This window comes from Lissotriton helveticus, chromosome 2_1 (genome assembly GCF_964261635.1).
Source record: "Lissotriton helveticus chromosome 2_1, aLisHel1.1, whole genome shotgun sequence".
Classification (NCBI taxonomy): domain Eukaryota; kingdom Metazoa; phylum Chordata; class Amphibia; order Caudata; family Salamandridae; genus Lissotriton; species Lissotriton helveticus.
This window is the reverse complement of record NC_136059.1, coordinates 908,785,846-908,800,556: the sequence shown is the minus strand read 5'-3', so window position 1 is coordinate 908,800,556 and position 14,711 is coordinate 908,785,846. Positions and strand designations below refer to the sequence as shown.

At 47.6% G+C, this 14,711-nt stretch overlaps 1 protein-coding gene across 1 annotated transcript in view; it reads left to right on the top strand.

The window, feature by feature from the left end:
- The window catches only part of LOC144818325 (uncharacterized), a 557,334-nt gene that overhangs the window by 244,497 nt on the left and 298,126 nt on the right, over nucleotides 1–14,711 (top strand). The window contains exon 4 of the mRNA XM_078675638.1: nucleotides 5,254–5,365. Within this exon, the coding sequence (XP_078531764.1) occupies nucleotides 5,254–5,365 (112 nt within the window). The remainder of the gene's footprint in view (nucleotides 1–5,253; nucleotides 5,366–14,711) is intronic.

The following is a 14,711-nucleotide window of genomic DNA, read 5'->3' as shown; positions in this document are numbered from 1 at the left end:
GCTGCTGGCTCCTGCCTCTCCTCCGGCTCCCCCATACGTTAAGATTTCCTGACCAAGAGTTGGCGGTCGGGCCCGCCTTATATGGGTTGCCGTTGGTTGGGCGTAGCCGTAACCCTGCCCTACTTTGGAAGGTTCCAGAATGGGGGGGGCGAATGTTCTGTTTGACTTTCATTTTCTACAGTTTACCGTTATTATTCCTTGTTTGTTGTGCTAAATTAAAAGTTCAAGTTCATTAATGGTCTACGGATTTTGTTTTACCATTTCTTTCTTTCCAGGTTGCTTTTATGCTAAGTTTCTGCTAACAGAGGTTGAGTAATACGGAAACACGTGTAGAGGGATGACGCAGATTTGTACATTACATACACACAAACTCAGACGGGGGACAGTACAAGTACGACATACAAAGACCCAAGACGAATATAAAACAGTTATTGGTCATAATTATCTCTTTCCGTCTGTGAATTTGAAACGAGGCTGGGTTCCCGTCTTGACGTTGCCCGACCTAGGAGAACTTGAGCATGCCGCTGAAATTGTCCTGGCGAAATCTGTGCCATCGGGCATAATCAAACGTGGTGGTTCTGTCTAGTCTGTCTATGTAAGTCGGGTTCTTCTTTGTCTCGCGCTTTTTCTCGTACTGCCGGTCTGTCGTTCCTGTCGGCCCTTTGCCTTTACTCACGCTCAGTAGAGTCGGGCATTGGGCTTTCCAGTGTCCGACATACCTACAAAAAGCGCATTGGTCTGGCCCTAAGTCTGGTCGTCTTTTGCATAGTGTCGGGGGATAAGTTGTGGGTAGCGGTGTCCTGGGGTTGTCCTGTCGGTATATTTCTCTACTTGGTTTGTCCTCGTCTTTTCTCTGTCGTTGCATAGCCTCTCTGCGCCACATACCGAGACTGTCGAGCATAATTGGCGTTGTCTTATTATTTCCAAGGGCTATTTCTAACGTTTCTATTTTATCAAGGTCAAAGGATCCTGCCAGTGGCCACTGTTTGTCTTGACTCTCTTCGGTATACCTGTGCCACAATTTATTATAGGCTATGGTGACTAATCCATAGTTTATGAACATGTCCTTATTAGGGGTGCCTTCTAGTGGAGCTATATGGTCCACCTCTAATACACGGTCCGGGCTAAACAGGCTATTAATCAGTGGGGAGAAGACAGACATGACGGCTCGTAACGAGGGACTAAAAAGTCAGCACTGCCTATCTTATCACTAGGTGCAAAGACTGGACAGAATATTTCTATTCAACGTTGTTTGCAGGCAGTGAATACCTCATGGATCAAAAAATAACAAAAAGACCAATAAATAACAATGGGGAGAATGAGTAGGTCCGCAAAGATCTGCGTTACCTACCCTTTTCACTATCTGCAAAAAGGGTGGTCTCTTCCCTGTTTGCAGACAGGGAATCTCCAGGAAACAATAGTTTTGCGAACAACAGTTCAGTTTCAAGTAATTATTGAGTGGGGGAGAAAAAAATAAGTACGGCTGCTGCCCTACCTATCCTCCACTGCTTGCAAAGAGAGAGCCCGTTGTTTCTCCGTTTGTAGACAGTGAATCTCCAAATAAATAAAGAGCAATACTAGTATTTTTTAAACAATCAAGCAGTCATTTCGCAACTTGTCGTGATTACACGACCTTACCCGGACCATGCGGACAGTTTCTTGTCTTCCGAATCCAGCGCCCGATCGTCCTCTTTTTCTCGTATTTCTCACGGCACTCCTGATGGTCCCCAGTCAGGACCGTAGATCACTCGAGAGAGGTCTGTTCGGAACTAGTGAAGTTCGGATGATCGGCTGCCAGACGAGGGTCTATTGGGCAAGAGCTCTCCCGATCGTTGCAGTCGTTCACTCTGTCGTCGGGACCTCTCCCACTGGATCCACGAGTCGCTGATGGGCCCCACGCTTGGGACGCCAATTGTTAAAACCTGAGTCGGGTCGGGGACAATCGATATTTGCCCGGCGGTATTGCCTCTGTGACCCTCTAGTTATTTAATCAATGAAGAGGCAGGCGCTGGAGACTGGAAAGCAGGAAACAAGGTTTTTATTCTCTCCGGAGGAGAACACAACGAAACGGACAGAAGGTATCGTTCTGAGGTGCTCTAGATACATTTGAGGCCTGGCCTCTTATACACTGTTTTATGACTTTATTGTAGATTACACATTCATGTTAAAGCTTTGATGTATGGAAAAGACATTCCCGGAACTCCCCTTTGGGCCCGTTCCCACACACATTTACAGTTGAAGTCCCCACCCTAGTCGCAACAGGTGATGAGTATCACGCAGCCGGATATTCCGCCGATTCACGGAGTGTGGGGGGTTTGATCGGATCTCATGGAGTGGGGGCTTTGATCAACCCGGGGATCCTTTGATGGGGGAAGCTTTCTATTGTACGGGGAGGGGCAAGGAATGGTATCGGCAGAGCTGGGTGTCGGCCTGGGAACGGGGAAGACAAAACGGGCACACGGGAAAAAAAGGGGGTTTGCATCTAAGGGCCGGAGATCATGAAAGGGAAGCAGGGAGGTGTCGCGCTGGGAACAGGATGAGGGCCTGGGGCAGAGCAGCGCCGAAGAGGGGTTTATGACTCAAGGCAGGTGCAAGCAGGGGGGTGGTCAGCGTGCAGGCTTAGTGAAGGCGGAGGGCTATGTCAGGGGCCAGCGGCATGCAAATGGGTTCGTTCTGCTCGGGGCATCTTAAAAAAAAAAAAATGGCAGGCGCGCACGACAAAAGTGTGGCATCAGGGGAAGAGGCAAGATGGCGCAGATAATGTTCACCAAACCGTACTAATTTTCAACAACGTATTAATCTATGGACTCTCCCACTGCTTGTTTCCTCTGTTGAAAGTTATACCTATCTATGGACGTGCACACCGCCGGTCTATAGTGGTTGTTTAGGTCCTCTATCCCATGTCGGAACACATCATCATCTGCTGCTTGTTGCGGTGTGGGGACTAGGTTCTGGAAAACCCTTATGCCTTCCGGGCCTAAGTTGTGGAGCAATATTCTCTTCCTCTTGCTGGGGAATGCTTCCCCGCTCTCGTCTTCTAGGGCTTCCAGATAGTTCATGAAATATTCCCTCCAATCCTCCCATTTCATCAAGGGTTCCCCTGGTTTGGGTAAAAATGGGATTGGTGTCGTGAGTGAGGATGCCTGAGCTCACATTTCAGTGCGCCTCTCTGGTATTGCTTCTTCCCCTCTGGGACTGCCCGGCGCACCTGTGCTTCGTCGGTGTGTGTTGTCTTGTTGGGGTTCCAAATCGCCTCCTTCGCTGTGCAGCACGTGTTCCGCCAGGGCCTCCGTCTATCAGGCTGGGTTCTTCTAGTCGGGTAATGTTGCACCTGCTGAGACGTCCTCTCCCTCTTCTTCTCCTCCTCCACCTAGTGGGTTGGTACTCACTGTGCGCCGATTCTTTCACTCTGTGTGCTTCTTCGGCCCGTGGTCGTGCGTTGTTTTGCCGCACCAGGGACTCCGTCTCTACCTTCTTGGTGGGGTTTGCTTGTCCCCCTCCCCGCCTTTCTTCTAGGCCGTATGTCATGCTGGGTTCGGCTACTGTAAGCAGTGGGGCGCGCTCTCGCTGTGACGCTGTCCACTGCCACGCTCTCCTGCGTTGTAGTATGCCTCGGGCCGGTCTCCCTCGTGGTTGCTTTTATGGTGGAACTCTGGTGGGTTCTATGGATGGGCCTCCGGTGGTCTCGTGTTCCACTGTATATTATTATTTTTTTTCCGGGTCCCAGCCTCGCCGCCACTGTCAAGATGTGAGTTGTGCCACAAGGAAGCTCTGTACATGGGCGAGGGTTTCTAAGTACTTTATTAATTAATTGCAGGAGAGCGCCGGGAAAGCGTCAGTTGAATTCATGGACTCTGCACTCTGTGTACCCAAAATGGCGGTCACACTCTACGTCATTAAGCGGCTGCGTAATGACTAGAGCGCGACACTACAAGTTACTGCTTCACATATTCCTTTCTCCCAAACAAGAGGCTTCCCTTAGACTAAGTGATAACTCTTATCCAGAGTTCCGATCTCTTATGGATACATATGAAGAAACACACGTCATTCAGTACCTATGTACTCTCATTCATCCACTACACATATCATCAGCCACAGGTGCCGAGCTCACAAAAAATCAGAATCAGATTTTCTCTTGTCTCACTCGAAATTCTAGGCCGAAACATCATTACATTAGAAAGTGGACAATTACTATCATCATCTGCTCGGTTGCGGTATTTTCAACCTTGTCCAGCAACAGTCCCACTGCTGTGTAGTACAGTTTTATAAAGTTGCCTCCCAACCCTGCAACCCTTCCTACTCTTATTTCAAAAAAGAACTAATACTACATCTCCTCAATAAATACTGGGGACCCTAATCCATATCTGTTCTCTTCCACTGGCTACATCTGTCCGACCCTAGATGCATTCGCCCTCCCTTGTTTTTAGCCATACTCGCCCTTTCTCCTCGTCACTTCCCCCTCCCTGTTTACCACCTTCACTCCTCCTTGCTCCCCACTTCCCTTGTCCACCCTCAGCCCGCATCCCCTTCAACCCCCTCCCATTTCTGCCCCTCCCGCTTCTCTTCCTTACCAACCTAACGGACCACTAACCTTCCTATCCTGACCCCGCAATTTTCCGCTTTTTTTTTTCCTTCAATTTGTGCCTTTTGATTTGTTTGATTTATCACATCTTACACATTTTGTTGTGCTTATTTCCCATATTTATCTTTTTGAAATCTGTCAGACGGAGACCTTTATGTTGTTTATTTACATTGATGCTATTTATGTCCCCTGTTTTATTGACCTTTCTTGTCTCTAAAATGTTAAGCGCTCTGATACCCCCGGGTCCAGCCAGCGCTATATACAACCGCTAAAATAAATAAATAAATAAACTACACTGCTACTGACTGCTTTGGGGCATCTGCGGATGTCTGGGGTTTGAAGATTTTACATTATAATAAAACAACGTATTTATTTAAACATAGTTAATCAGTATTACTTGGACAAATGCAAGCTATAAGTACGCTTTCTGGCCTTTCATTGATGCGATATCTCTGACTCCTGAGCTGTGTCGCTGGATGACAATAACGTAAAATGGTGCCTCCCAGGAAGGAGCATGTTAAACTGGGTTAGAGGAGGATCCAGAATGGTATTTATATAATGCTTTCAGAAAGAACATGAGGGTTGGCGTCTATACTTCCATTCAGTTACATCCCTCTTTCAATTGCTAAACTGTACAAGTCTCACACACGGTTTGTTTTTGTCTTTTGCAGTTGATGCGAAAATGAAGGCGACAGTAGAGAAACTAGCACGGATTGTCATTGAGATGGGACCAGAGAGGGAAGCGATTAATATTCAGAGAATGTCGAATAATCCTGAGTTCTGGTACGTAGGCTCCATGGTGTGCCCGCTAGTTTAAGTATTGAAGGACTTTGAGTGGTGAAAATGGTTTATAACCTGCAGGTGTTCGTTGCATTTATGATTGGCTGTGAGGAACTAGTTTTGCATTCTGTTGTAAAGCCTGTTTTTCCTTTGACTAACAATGTCCAAAAATCCAGCATATTTTTGTGTGTCAGGAGGGATTGGCAGACTCGGTCTGTTTTGCTGATTTGTCTTTTGACATCCTTCTACTCCGTACGTTCCTGTTGCCCAGGTGCCGTTGGGTGGTTATCTGCACTACGTAAATTGCAACCCAACTCAGTCCTGATCTCACCGAATAGATGAACCCTGTAGTTTATGTATCTGGATCAGTGGCGGACTTCATAAATTGCAACCCAACTCAATCCTGATCTCACCGAATAGATGAACCCTGTAGCTTATGTATCTGGATCAGTGGCTGAGGAGCGTCGCCCCACTGATTTTAGAGCAGAAATAAGGGGTCATATAAAACGATAATAACATAATTATCGTTTTATTTTTGGTTGCTGCGGACTCGGTTAGGGTGGGGCTGGTAGCTTAGTGTGGGAGGAGAAGTGGACTATGCCCACTAAGTGGCCAGCCAAGTAGTCGTGCACACTTTGCATATTCCCTGTCTTGCAGGGAATATGCACAGCTCCCTGTCTTGATTTGAGTGCCGATCCACAGCACAGACCAACCACAATGCTGCATTGCAGCGTTGTGATTGGCTCAGGGGAGCTTGTGTGCCCGGGAGCTTCTGCAGCCTTTGCATCTTCTTCCGGACCGGAGTCAGGAAGAGCAGAGAAGCGGCCATACGTTTTGTTTTTTAAAACTGCCCCCCATCCTCCCCCGCCACCCTTTTTCCCTACTAGCCGCCACTGTCTGGATGTTCACTTCAAACTTAGCCGTTTGATAAAAGCCATTGCTAACACGCGTCCGTCTCCCACATCCTGCTAAGCAAAAGTGAAATCATCCAACCAGGGCTGTGGAAGCAACTGCTTCTTGGGTATAACCTAATTTCTCAGCCACCTGAGTAAGTTGCTGTATTACCCCTTCCCCTTGCAACAGTGGCGGTCTAATGTATGGGGCACACACATTTACCTCATCCCTTGAAAGTTACCCTCTCTAAGTTATTTTACATAGATTTTTAGGTGTGCATGTTCTAGATCTGGTCGTGTATAGCGTTATATCTAACTTGCTTTTTATTGTAAATTGATGCACTGCTTTCGTCAAGTACTGTATAGGCAGCTTAGAAAGGCAACAAAAACTGCTCATTTGCTTCATTTAGGATGGACGTTTTTTATTGGCCCCTTATGAAACGTAATAAAGCAATCACAAACGTTAAAGTTTGTGTTAACGGCTAGTTTTATACAATATCTCGGATTGTTACTACACTAGAATGACCAACAATGCAAACACTGTTTGGGGATTTAACAGTTGGTGTCCATATTTAAAACATACAAGTAGCTGAGCATAACTAGTGCACTGTGCTACATGGCATTCTAACCTTCCACATTGTTGTGTGATGTTTTTATGTTATCACTTATAAAACACTCTTTCACCTAAGTATCAGGATGCATGAGAGAGAACGATAACTATCACAACAGAACATAAAACACGAAGACGGAAGAAATAGACACGTTTTCGGTGACTTCTGCAATTTTGATTTACAGCCTAAGTAGCTAAGAAGGGAGGAGTTGCATAACCTTCCAGATGGCAGATATTGAACAGATAGTACTTTCTGATGGCTTTGGTTGCCGCAGTCGTGCTATATGTGGGAATCTGAAAGCTCTTGTAAGCGTTCTCAGGTCTATTTTGCTGCAATTAACGCCAGCATTTCTGGTATTTGGTTTTGTGTGCAGTTGAGAACTCGACTCCCTAGTTCACGGAGAGTCTGTGAAGAGATCCCACTGCACTGGTTATTTTGGCCCATGAACAGATGATGCTGCCTTTTGTACCAGCACTAGCTGTAGTCGAATTGAAACAGCCCGTCAGATATACTTTTGTTATGATCTAGTCACAATTTTATAAACGTAGCTGCTTCTGTTGCATGCAACCTGGGAATAATGCATGGCACAATTCTACAAAGATTTGAGAAATGGTACAAGTAGTTTGCTGCCGCAGCAGATGCCCAAGATTCCCATAAAAAACAAAATCAACTCCAGGATGTGTCCTCTTTAGGCTGGAGTGGGCTCATTTATTTATTTAACATCGTTTAAGATACTGCTCTACCCAAAGAATAAAGAATGTCAGGGCGAGTTACAGTGAACAACCAAAGGAGATTGAGATCTCCCATTAGTTTTAAACTCCACCTGAGGTGTTAGAGCTATATTACTAGGAGTCCATTACTTGTTCACAAAAATGATGAAGTAATAAGAAGTCGAGAGAAGAGCAGAGAAAAGAGGGAAAGAGGAATGGGAGAAGAGAGCAGAAAAGGGAAGTGTACTGAGATATCACATATGGAGTTCCATTTTCAGTTGTTTCCTGATTTATACAGGGCCTTCTTGACTAATATGGTCCTCGGATAAAGACGTCGACAGGGATGGAGCCATTCCGAAAAGGACTGAGGCACAGCGAGAGTTGAGTCTGTTTCAAGTATAAATTGTATTTACTCTTAGGATTTTATACATCTCTATATTTTTAACAGAAAGGAGAGGTAAGATACTTGCTGGTGACGAAGAGTCCTGAAGGTAGTTAGTATAGGCCATCTTAAACTGAATTATTTCTTTAAGTAGAAGTCTTTGGCACTGCTTTCAGAGCGGCCAGTAATGATGGCCTTGCCAAGCTTGGTATGACCAATTACTAGAGCTTGCACAACTAAGTAAAAATCATACTGATTAAGCAAGAGTTTGAAAGTTTTGTTTAAAGACTGTAGACTGCCTCTTGCAGCTTTTTGTCAGTTTTCAGTATGTAGGTTTCTAGGGCAGTTATTGATCTGGATATCTGGGGATTTTACTTCAGAAGAGAGCTTAGTTATGAAGCCTTCAAAGTGGAGTTCTGATTAACTATTGGTGGTTAATTCATTATTCTCCGGGTTGAGTTATAAAAATTTTATAGGCATCAAATTGTGGGGGTCATATAGCGAGGCATTTCGCTGGTGAATGTCTTCATTGGAGAAGATTTTTAAATACATGATGATGTCTGCAAATTAGTGAATTGTGATGCTGACTTCCTCTATCAAGATTCTCCGAGGCTTCATACCTTAATTCAAGTCTGAGTGAGTGTTGATTCTTTGGGTGCATTACAGTATCTGCGGATAAACTCCCCATCCAAAAATGCTGTTATAAATGACATACATCCAATGACAAGCCTGTCGGTAAGGCATATGCATGGTTTCAGAATGTGGATCAGCCTGATATTCCATTGTGGAAGGCTGTTCGCAGTCCAGCAGGAGAAGAAGGCAGATGTCACCATTGTCCAATGTGGAGCTTGATATTGTTTATTGTTTGTGTTGTCAGTCTCCGTGGTGCATCGTTTACAGAAGCCTGTTTGTTTGGGTGTTGTTTTTAATGAATGTTTCAAGTTGTACAAATACGTTTTTCAATGACTTTGCTGATCAAGGGCAGGGTTTTTATTGCTTGTTTATTTTTATTTTTATTTTTTTATTTTTATTGAAATAAAAGAAACATACAAAAAACAAACCAAACTTCACGAGGCAGAAACATATTGGTACATCATCAGGGGCCATGCGGGCAGAGCACAAAGGCTAATTAAGTACAATGCAGTAGGATAGAACGGGGACTGGGGCGGACAAGGAAACAAGCGGAATCATTGACAGCAAAAGAAAAGTGAATGCCAATTAGGGGGACGAAGAAACATCAATGGGTACATCCTGTGGGGGAGAACATATATTGCCACGATAAACATTCCATTGGGACCAGACTCTACCCCATTTCTTGGGCCGTCCCCGGGAGAGGTACACATTCTTCTCCCGGAACATGCACCAGTCCATGTTTTCTTTCCATTTGGATAAGGTAGGCGGTCTATGTGAACCCCAGAGCTGGGCAATGTCCCTCTTCGCGACCATTTTGCCAAGGGTCGTCCATATAATCTGTGCTGAGCTGTAGTCATTAGGCTCCCAAACGTTCAATAAACAACGCCTGGCTTCGGGCAGCAGGGACACACCTGTAACTCTTTCCATGACGGCATGCACTCGGGACCAGAACCTGACCATCTCCGGGCATTCCCACAATATGTGGAGAAAGGAACCAGACATCCCACAGCCACGCTTACATAACCCATCCACGGAAAAACCCATACGAACCAGACAGGGCCCAGTGACATACACTCGGTGGAGTATCTTAAGTTGGACGAACCTCAAACGAGCAGGAATGGCGACTTCCTTGGGCGAGGACAGGGCAGATTGCCAGTCCTCATCGTCTAATTCCAGTCCGTCAGCACACCACGCAGCCCGGAGGCGGACCAGCAAGTCAGCTCTGTTGATGAGTTTCTTATAAATCAAAGAGATCGTGCTGTCGGGCACATGACCATCCAAAATGCGGTCCTCCAGAGGGGAAGACTCAGGAATATCAGTACCCGCTGCAAACACCGACAACAGAGCATGGCGGATCTGGGCGTACCTAAAGAATTAATTGGCACCAAGATCATACTCCACACGCAGCACATCAAAGGACTTGACAGCACCCTTCGACCACAGATCACCCACTCGGCTAATACCAATCATATCCCATTTATCAAAGCCTTTCGTCTTCCACATATGACCCAAGCATTCCGAATCATGCAAGGGGGTGGCCCGAGTAAACCTGCCACTCCAGCCCAAAGCCGCATTCGCATCATGCCACACTCTCACTGCAATCTTAGTAGGACCGGTCAGTGTTCCACGGAGACCACCAGAGTACAACGCTCTATTAAAGGTCCCCCCTGGCAAAATAAATCTATCCATGGAAAACGCCGGGGCAGGGCCCGGTGCGTAGGTCGCATGATTAATCGCACTTAACTGGGAAGCCCAATAGTAACGTCTAATGTCCGGGAGGGCTATACCGCCGTCATACCACGGGAGTGTGAGTTTAGGAAGAGCAATACGGGCACGCCCACCCCAGACCAGTTGTCTCTGTAGGCTCTCCACTTCCCGAAAATAGCTCGAGGCAATCAGGTCAAAGGAATTCTGTAGTGCGTACAAAAATCGAGGCAAAGACATCATTTTGAACAACGCCGCCCTGCCAAGGGGCGACAGCGGCAACCTACGCCAGCGAGCCACATCAAGGGTGAGCCGCTGAAGGGGGGGCAGTAAATTAAGCTCATGTTGCCTGGAAGGGTCCAAGGAAACATAAAACCCCAAGTACTTGAAACCGGTCTCTGTCACTTGAATCGGAAATCTACGCGGCATCGGAGGGAGGTCTCCAGCCAAAACGTAGACACAGGATTTAGCCCAATTGATAACAAGACCGGAGTTCTTTCCGAAAGAAGTCAGAACATCGAAAAGTACATTGAGGGACTTTTTGGGGGAAGTGGGATATAAGAGGATGTCGTCCGCGTATAGCGAGACTCGATCCTCAAAATCAGGAGACCATCGGAGGCCCCGCATAGACGGTTCCCAACGGAGCTACTCCGCCAAAGGTTCGAGAGCGAGAGCAAAAAGCAAAGGGGACAGCGGACAGCCCTGTCGGGTACCCCGTCCGAGCGTAAAAACGCAAGACACTCTACGGTTAACAACTACCTGGGCCAGGGGACTCTCATAAAGAAGTTTCACCCAGGCTATGAAGCCCGGCCCAAACCCGAATTTCGAGAGGGCCGCCCACAGGTAGGGCCATTCGATAGTGTCGAAGGCCATGGTAGCATCAAGAGAAGCCAAAATGGCCGGTTCGGTAAGCGTCTCGGCTCTCGCGAGAACCCCGTGGAGTCTGCTCAGATTTAAAGCAGTGTTGCAGTGAGGGATGAAACCGGATTGATCTGGATGGATCAAGTCCCCGATCACAGTTACTAAGCGATTAGCCAATAACTTCGCCAAAATTTTGGGTTCGGCATTAAGTAAAGAAATGGGTCTGTACGAAGTACAACGATCCCGGGGCTTGCCCTCCTTAGGAATGACGACGATAGTAGCGAGTCACTGGTCCAAAGGGAGGGAGTCAGCCTCCAGGGCCTCGAGGAACATATCCCGTAAATAAGGCGCCATTTTGTCGGGTCGCAGCTTGTACAGTTCAATGGGCAAACCGTTGGGGCCCATCGCCTTACCCGAGCGGATGGAACGAATAGCCACCGCGATTTCATCTATTGTAAGCGGAGCGTCCATGAGGTCTCTGTCCGAGTCAGAGAGACGAGGCAAAGGAATGTCCCGCAACAGCAATCGGGAGTCCTCCTCATCTCTATCACAAACGGAGGTGTATACTGTCTCAAAATGGTCCGCAAAACACTGAACAATCCCAGCTGGATCAGTGACACTCTCACCATCAGGCCGCTCAATCACGGGGACCACACGATTCACTCTCTCACTCTCTCCTTCTTGTCCAACCACGCCAGCAATTTACCCGCTTTATCACCCACATCATACAATCATCCCTGCTGCTCCCTATACATCACTTTCGCAGCATCAGTTACAAGAGCCTTGTAGTCAGCTTGTTTCAAGGCAAGGGAGTGCAACTTGGCACTGGAGACACCCATCAGAAGATCGTCCTCCAGAGCGGCTATCTCAGATTCCAAGCGCACAACCTCCACATTTGCAGCTTTCTTAGCAGCGACAATCAAGGATAAGGACTGACCACGTATAACAGTTTTAAATGCTTCCCATAAAGAAACAGGAGAAGAAACAGACCCCACATTGTCATCAAAATAATGCTCAATTGCTTTAACAAGGTCAGAGCGGGTCTTGGGGTTGCGAAAATACCACGGATTAATAGGGGCAACTCTACCCTCATCGCCTGCCCCTACCTCATACCGGAGCCACAAGGGGGAGTGATCGGAAATACCCCTAGGAAGCTGACGAATTTCTCTAATGGAGGAGGAATGGACCGCCGGCATTAAGAAATAGTCCAGTCTAGAAAGGCTGCCGTGTGCCCCAGAGTGGAAAGTGTATTGCAACTGTGTAGGGTATAGTAGCCTCCTGCCGTCTACCAGCCCGAAGGTCTCTAACAAGTCACTCAACCACTTTTGCGACCTGGGTAGATCCCTGGGAGGATGACGATCAGAGGTGCCAGAAACCACCAAATTCAAATCCCCACCCAAAATCAGGAGCCCCTCGGGAAGGTCCAAAAGGACTCTACCCAGATCAGCATAGGTTGAAGCCTGCAGACCCGGGGGGACATAGACAGAAAGTATGGACAGTGTCTTCCCTTCCCACCTGCCAGTGAGCACCGCATAGCGCCCCCTGTCGTCAAGTTTAACCTCGTCAACTGCAAAAGGGAGAGAGGACCGAATGAGAATGCCAGCTCCCCTAGACCCAGAAGTAAACCCCGCGTGAGCCACCAGCCGATAACCGCGCCTATTAAATTGCCTGACAAGCGTTGCCTATTAAATGCGTCTCCTGTAGGAGGACAATGTCAGGAGAGTGACGCCTAAGGAATCGCAAAACAATACTTCGCTTAATTCTGTCCCCTAATCCATTGACATTCCAGGATAACAGTCTCAACTCGTTACCCCCATCCCCGAAAAGTATACAGAGCAGGACCCACATAGAACCCCACGACAAATACAGACAAGAGAAACAATATGATGCCTCGCGAATAAACAAAAACACCCCCACACACCCCCACCACCCCCCAACTTGAACGCGTTACTCACCCCACCCTGCACCCCTGCGTAAGACTAATAAGCCACCCCAACTTGCAATGTGCCTGTCGCCCCATGACTAAACTAGCTACGCAAAGAAACCCAGGAGGAGGAAGAGTCCCCATTCACCCCCCGCCACCCCCAAGCTGATCCAGGCCTAACAGAAAACACAAGTCCAAACTCATCTGAAACAGCAGAAAAGTTCAGACACCGGGATCCACCGAAGAAGTCCTCATTCCGCCGCGCCCCCGTCGGCGCCTCCGGGGTGCCCAGTATGTTAATCTCTTATGGGCAGAGAGTCCAGCCAGTCACTGACGTTTTCAGGGCGATCAAAAAAGAATACACGTTCTCTATATTCAATCCGGAGCCTGGTAGGGAACAACCAGGAGTACTTAAGACCCAAGTCACGCAATCGCTTCTTAACTCCCTGAAATCCGAGTCTTTGTTTTTGGACAAGCGGCGAAAAGTCAGGATAGAAAGAAACGGAGGCATTTTCAAAGTTCACTGGGCCCTTGTCTCGTGAGGCCTGTAAGACAGCGTCCCGGTCCCGAAAGTGAAACAACCTGGCGATGATGGGCCTCGGAGGGGCACCTGGCTTAGCCTTCCCGCCGGGGACACGATGGGCGCGCTCAACCGCAAAGAACTTGCTAAGTCCAGCGGGAGAAAGATAGTTGGCAATCAAGTCCTCCACCAAGAGGTCGACCCCCCACAATCTCGGGATTTTCCGGGACACCAATAAGGCGCACGTTGTTGCGACGGGCCCTATTTTCGTAGTCCTCAAGTCGACAAGCCATTAGATCATGCGAGGTACGCAAGTTGCCGATCTCAGTCTGGGCCTCTGTGACGTCCGCAGTAAGACTAGAGGTCTTCAAGCCCAGCGACTCGACCCTTTCATTAGTCTTCGAAAGATCCGCTCGAAGCAGCGTAATGTCCACGACCACCGTGTCGATCTTAGAGGCTAGGGCCTCATACTGTTGTCCCATAGAGGCCCGCATGTTGGCTATGGCTCCCATGACGTCCTGCAAGGATGGGTCCGAAGACGCTGGAAAGAGGTTCTTAGGGTTATCCGAAGCACGGCCAGCCGCGCCAGGCGACCCCTTGACCTGCGAGTAATGATCCATAATATTGGTCTGATTTTGGCCACCACGGAGAGGTCAAACAGACAAAAGGAGTGGTGGAGGGTCCAAGGGGAGATTGTTTTATAGACCGAAAAAGTACCTAGTCCCCCAACTTGACAGCAAAAAACACGAGAGGTACTGACAGTCTGGATATAAAGAATCTACTGGAACCTAATTGTGTCCCGTATTCATGCTCAGACCACAAAGTTGATCTCAACAAGTGACACTTTCATGCCAGAGAAAGTGAGAAAGAAAAGATACAGAGTCTGAAAAGCTAGAAATAGTACCCATCAGCCCACTCAAAAGTGGAATCTCGTCATCTGGGTTGTTCAATGTTGGAGAAAGGTGTCCTATAGGCTCCTCCTCAGGGAGAGTCTGAGGTTGCCTAATAGCGGACCCAAAGATCAAGCATTCAACCAACAGATGACAGTGTGTGAGCGGAAGGGGCAGAAGTTGCAGTGCTCAAAAGAAAAAACAGAAAAGGAAAATAATCC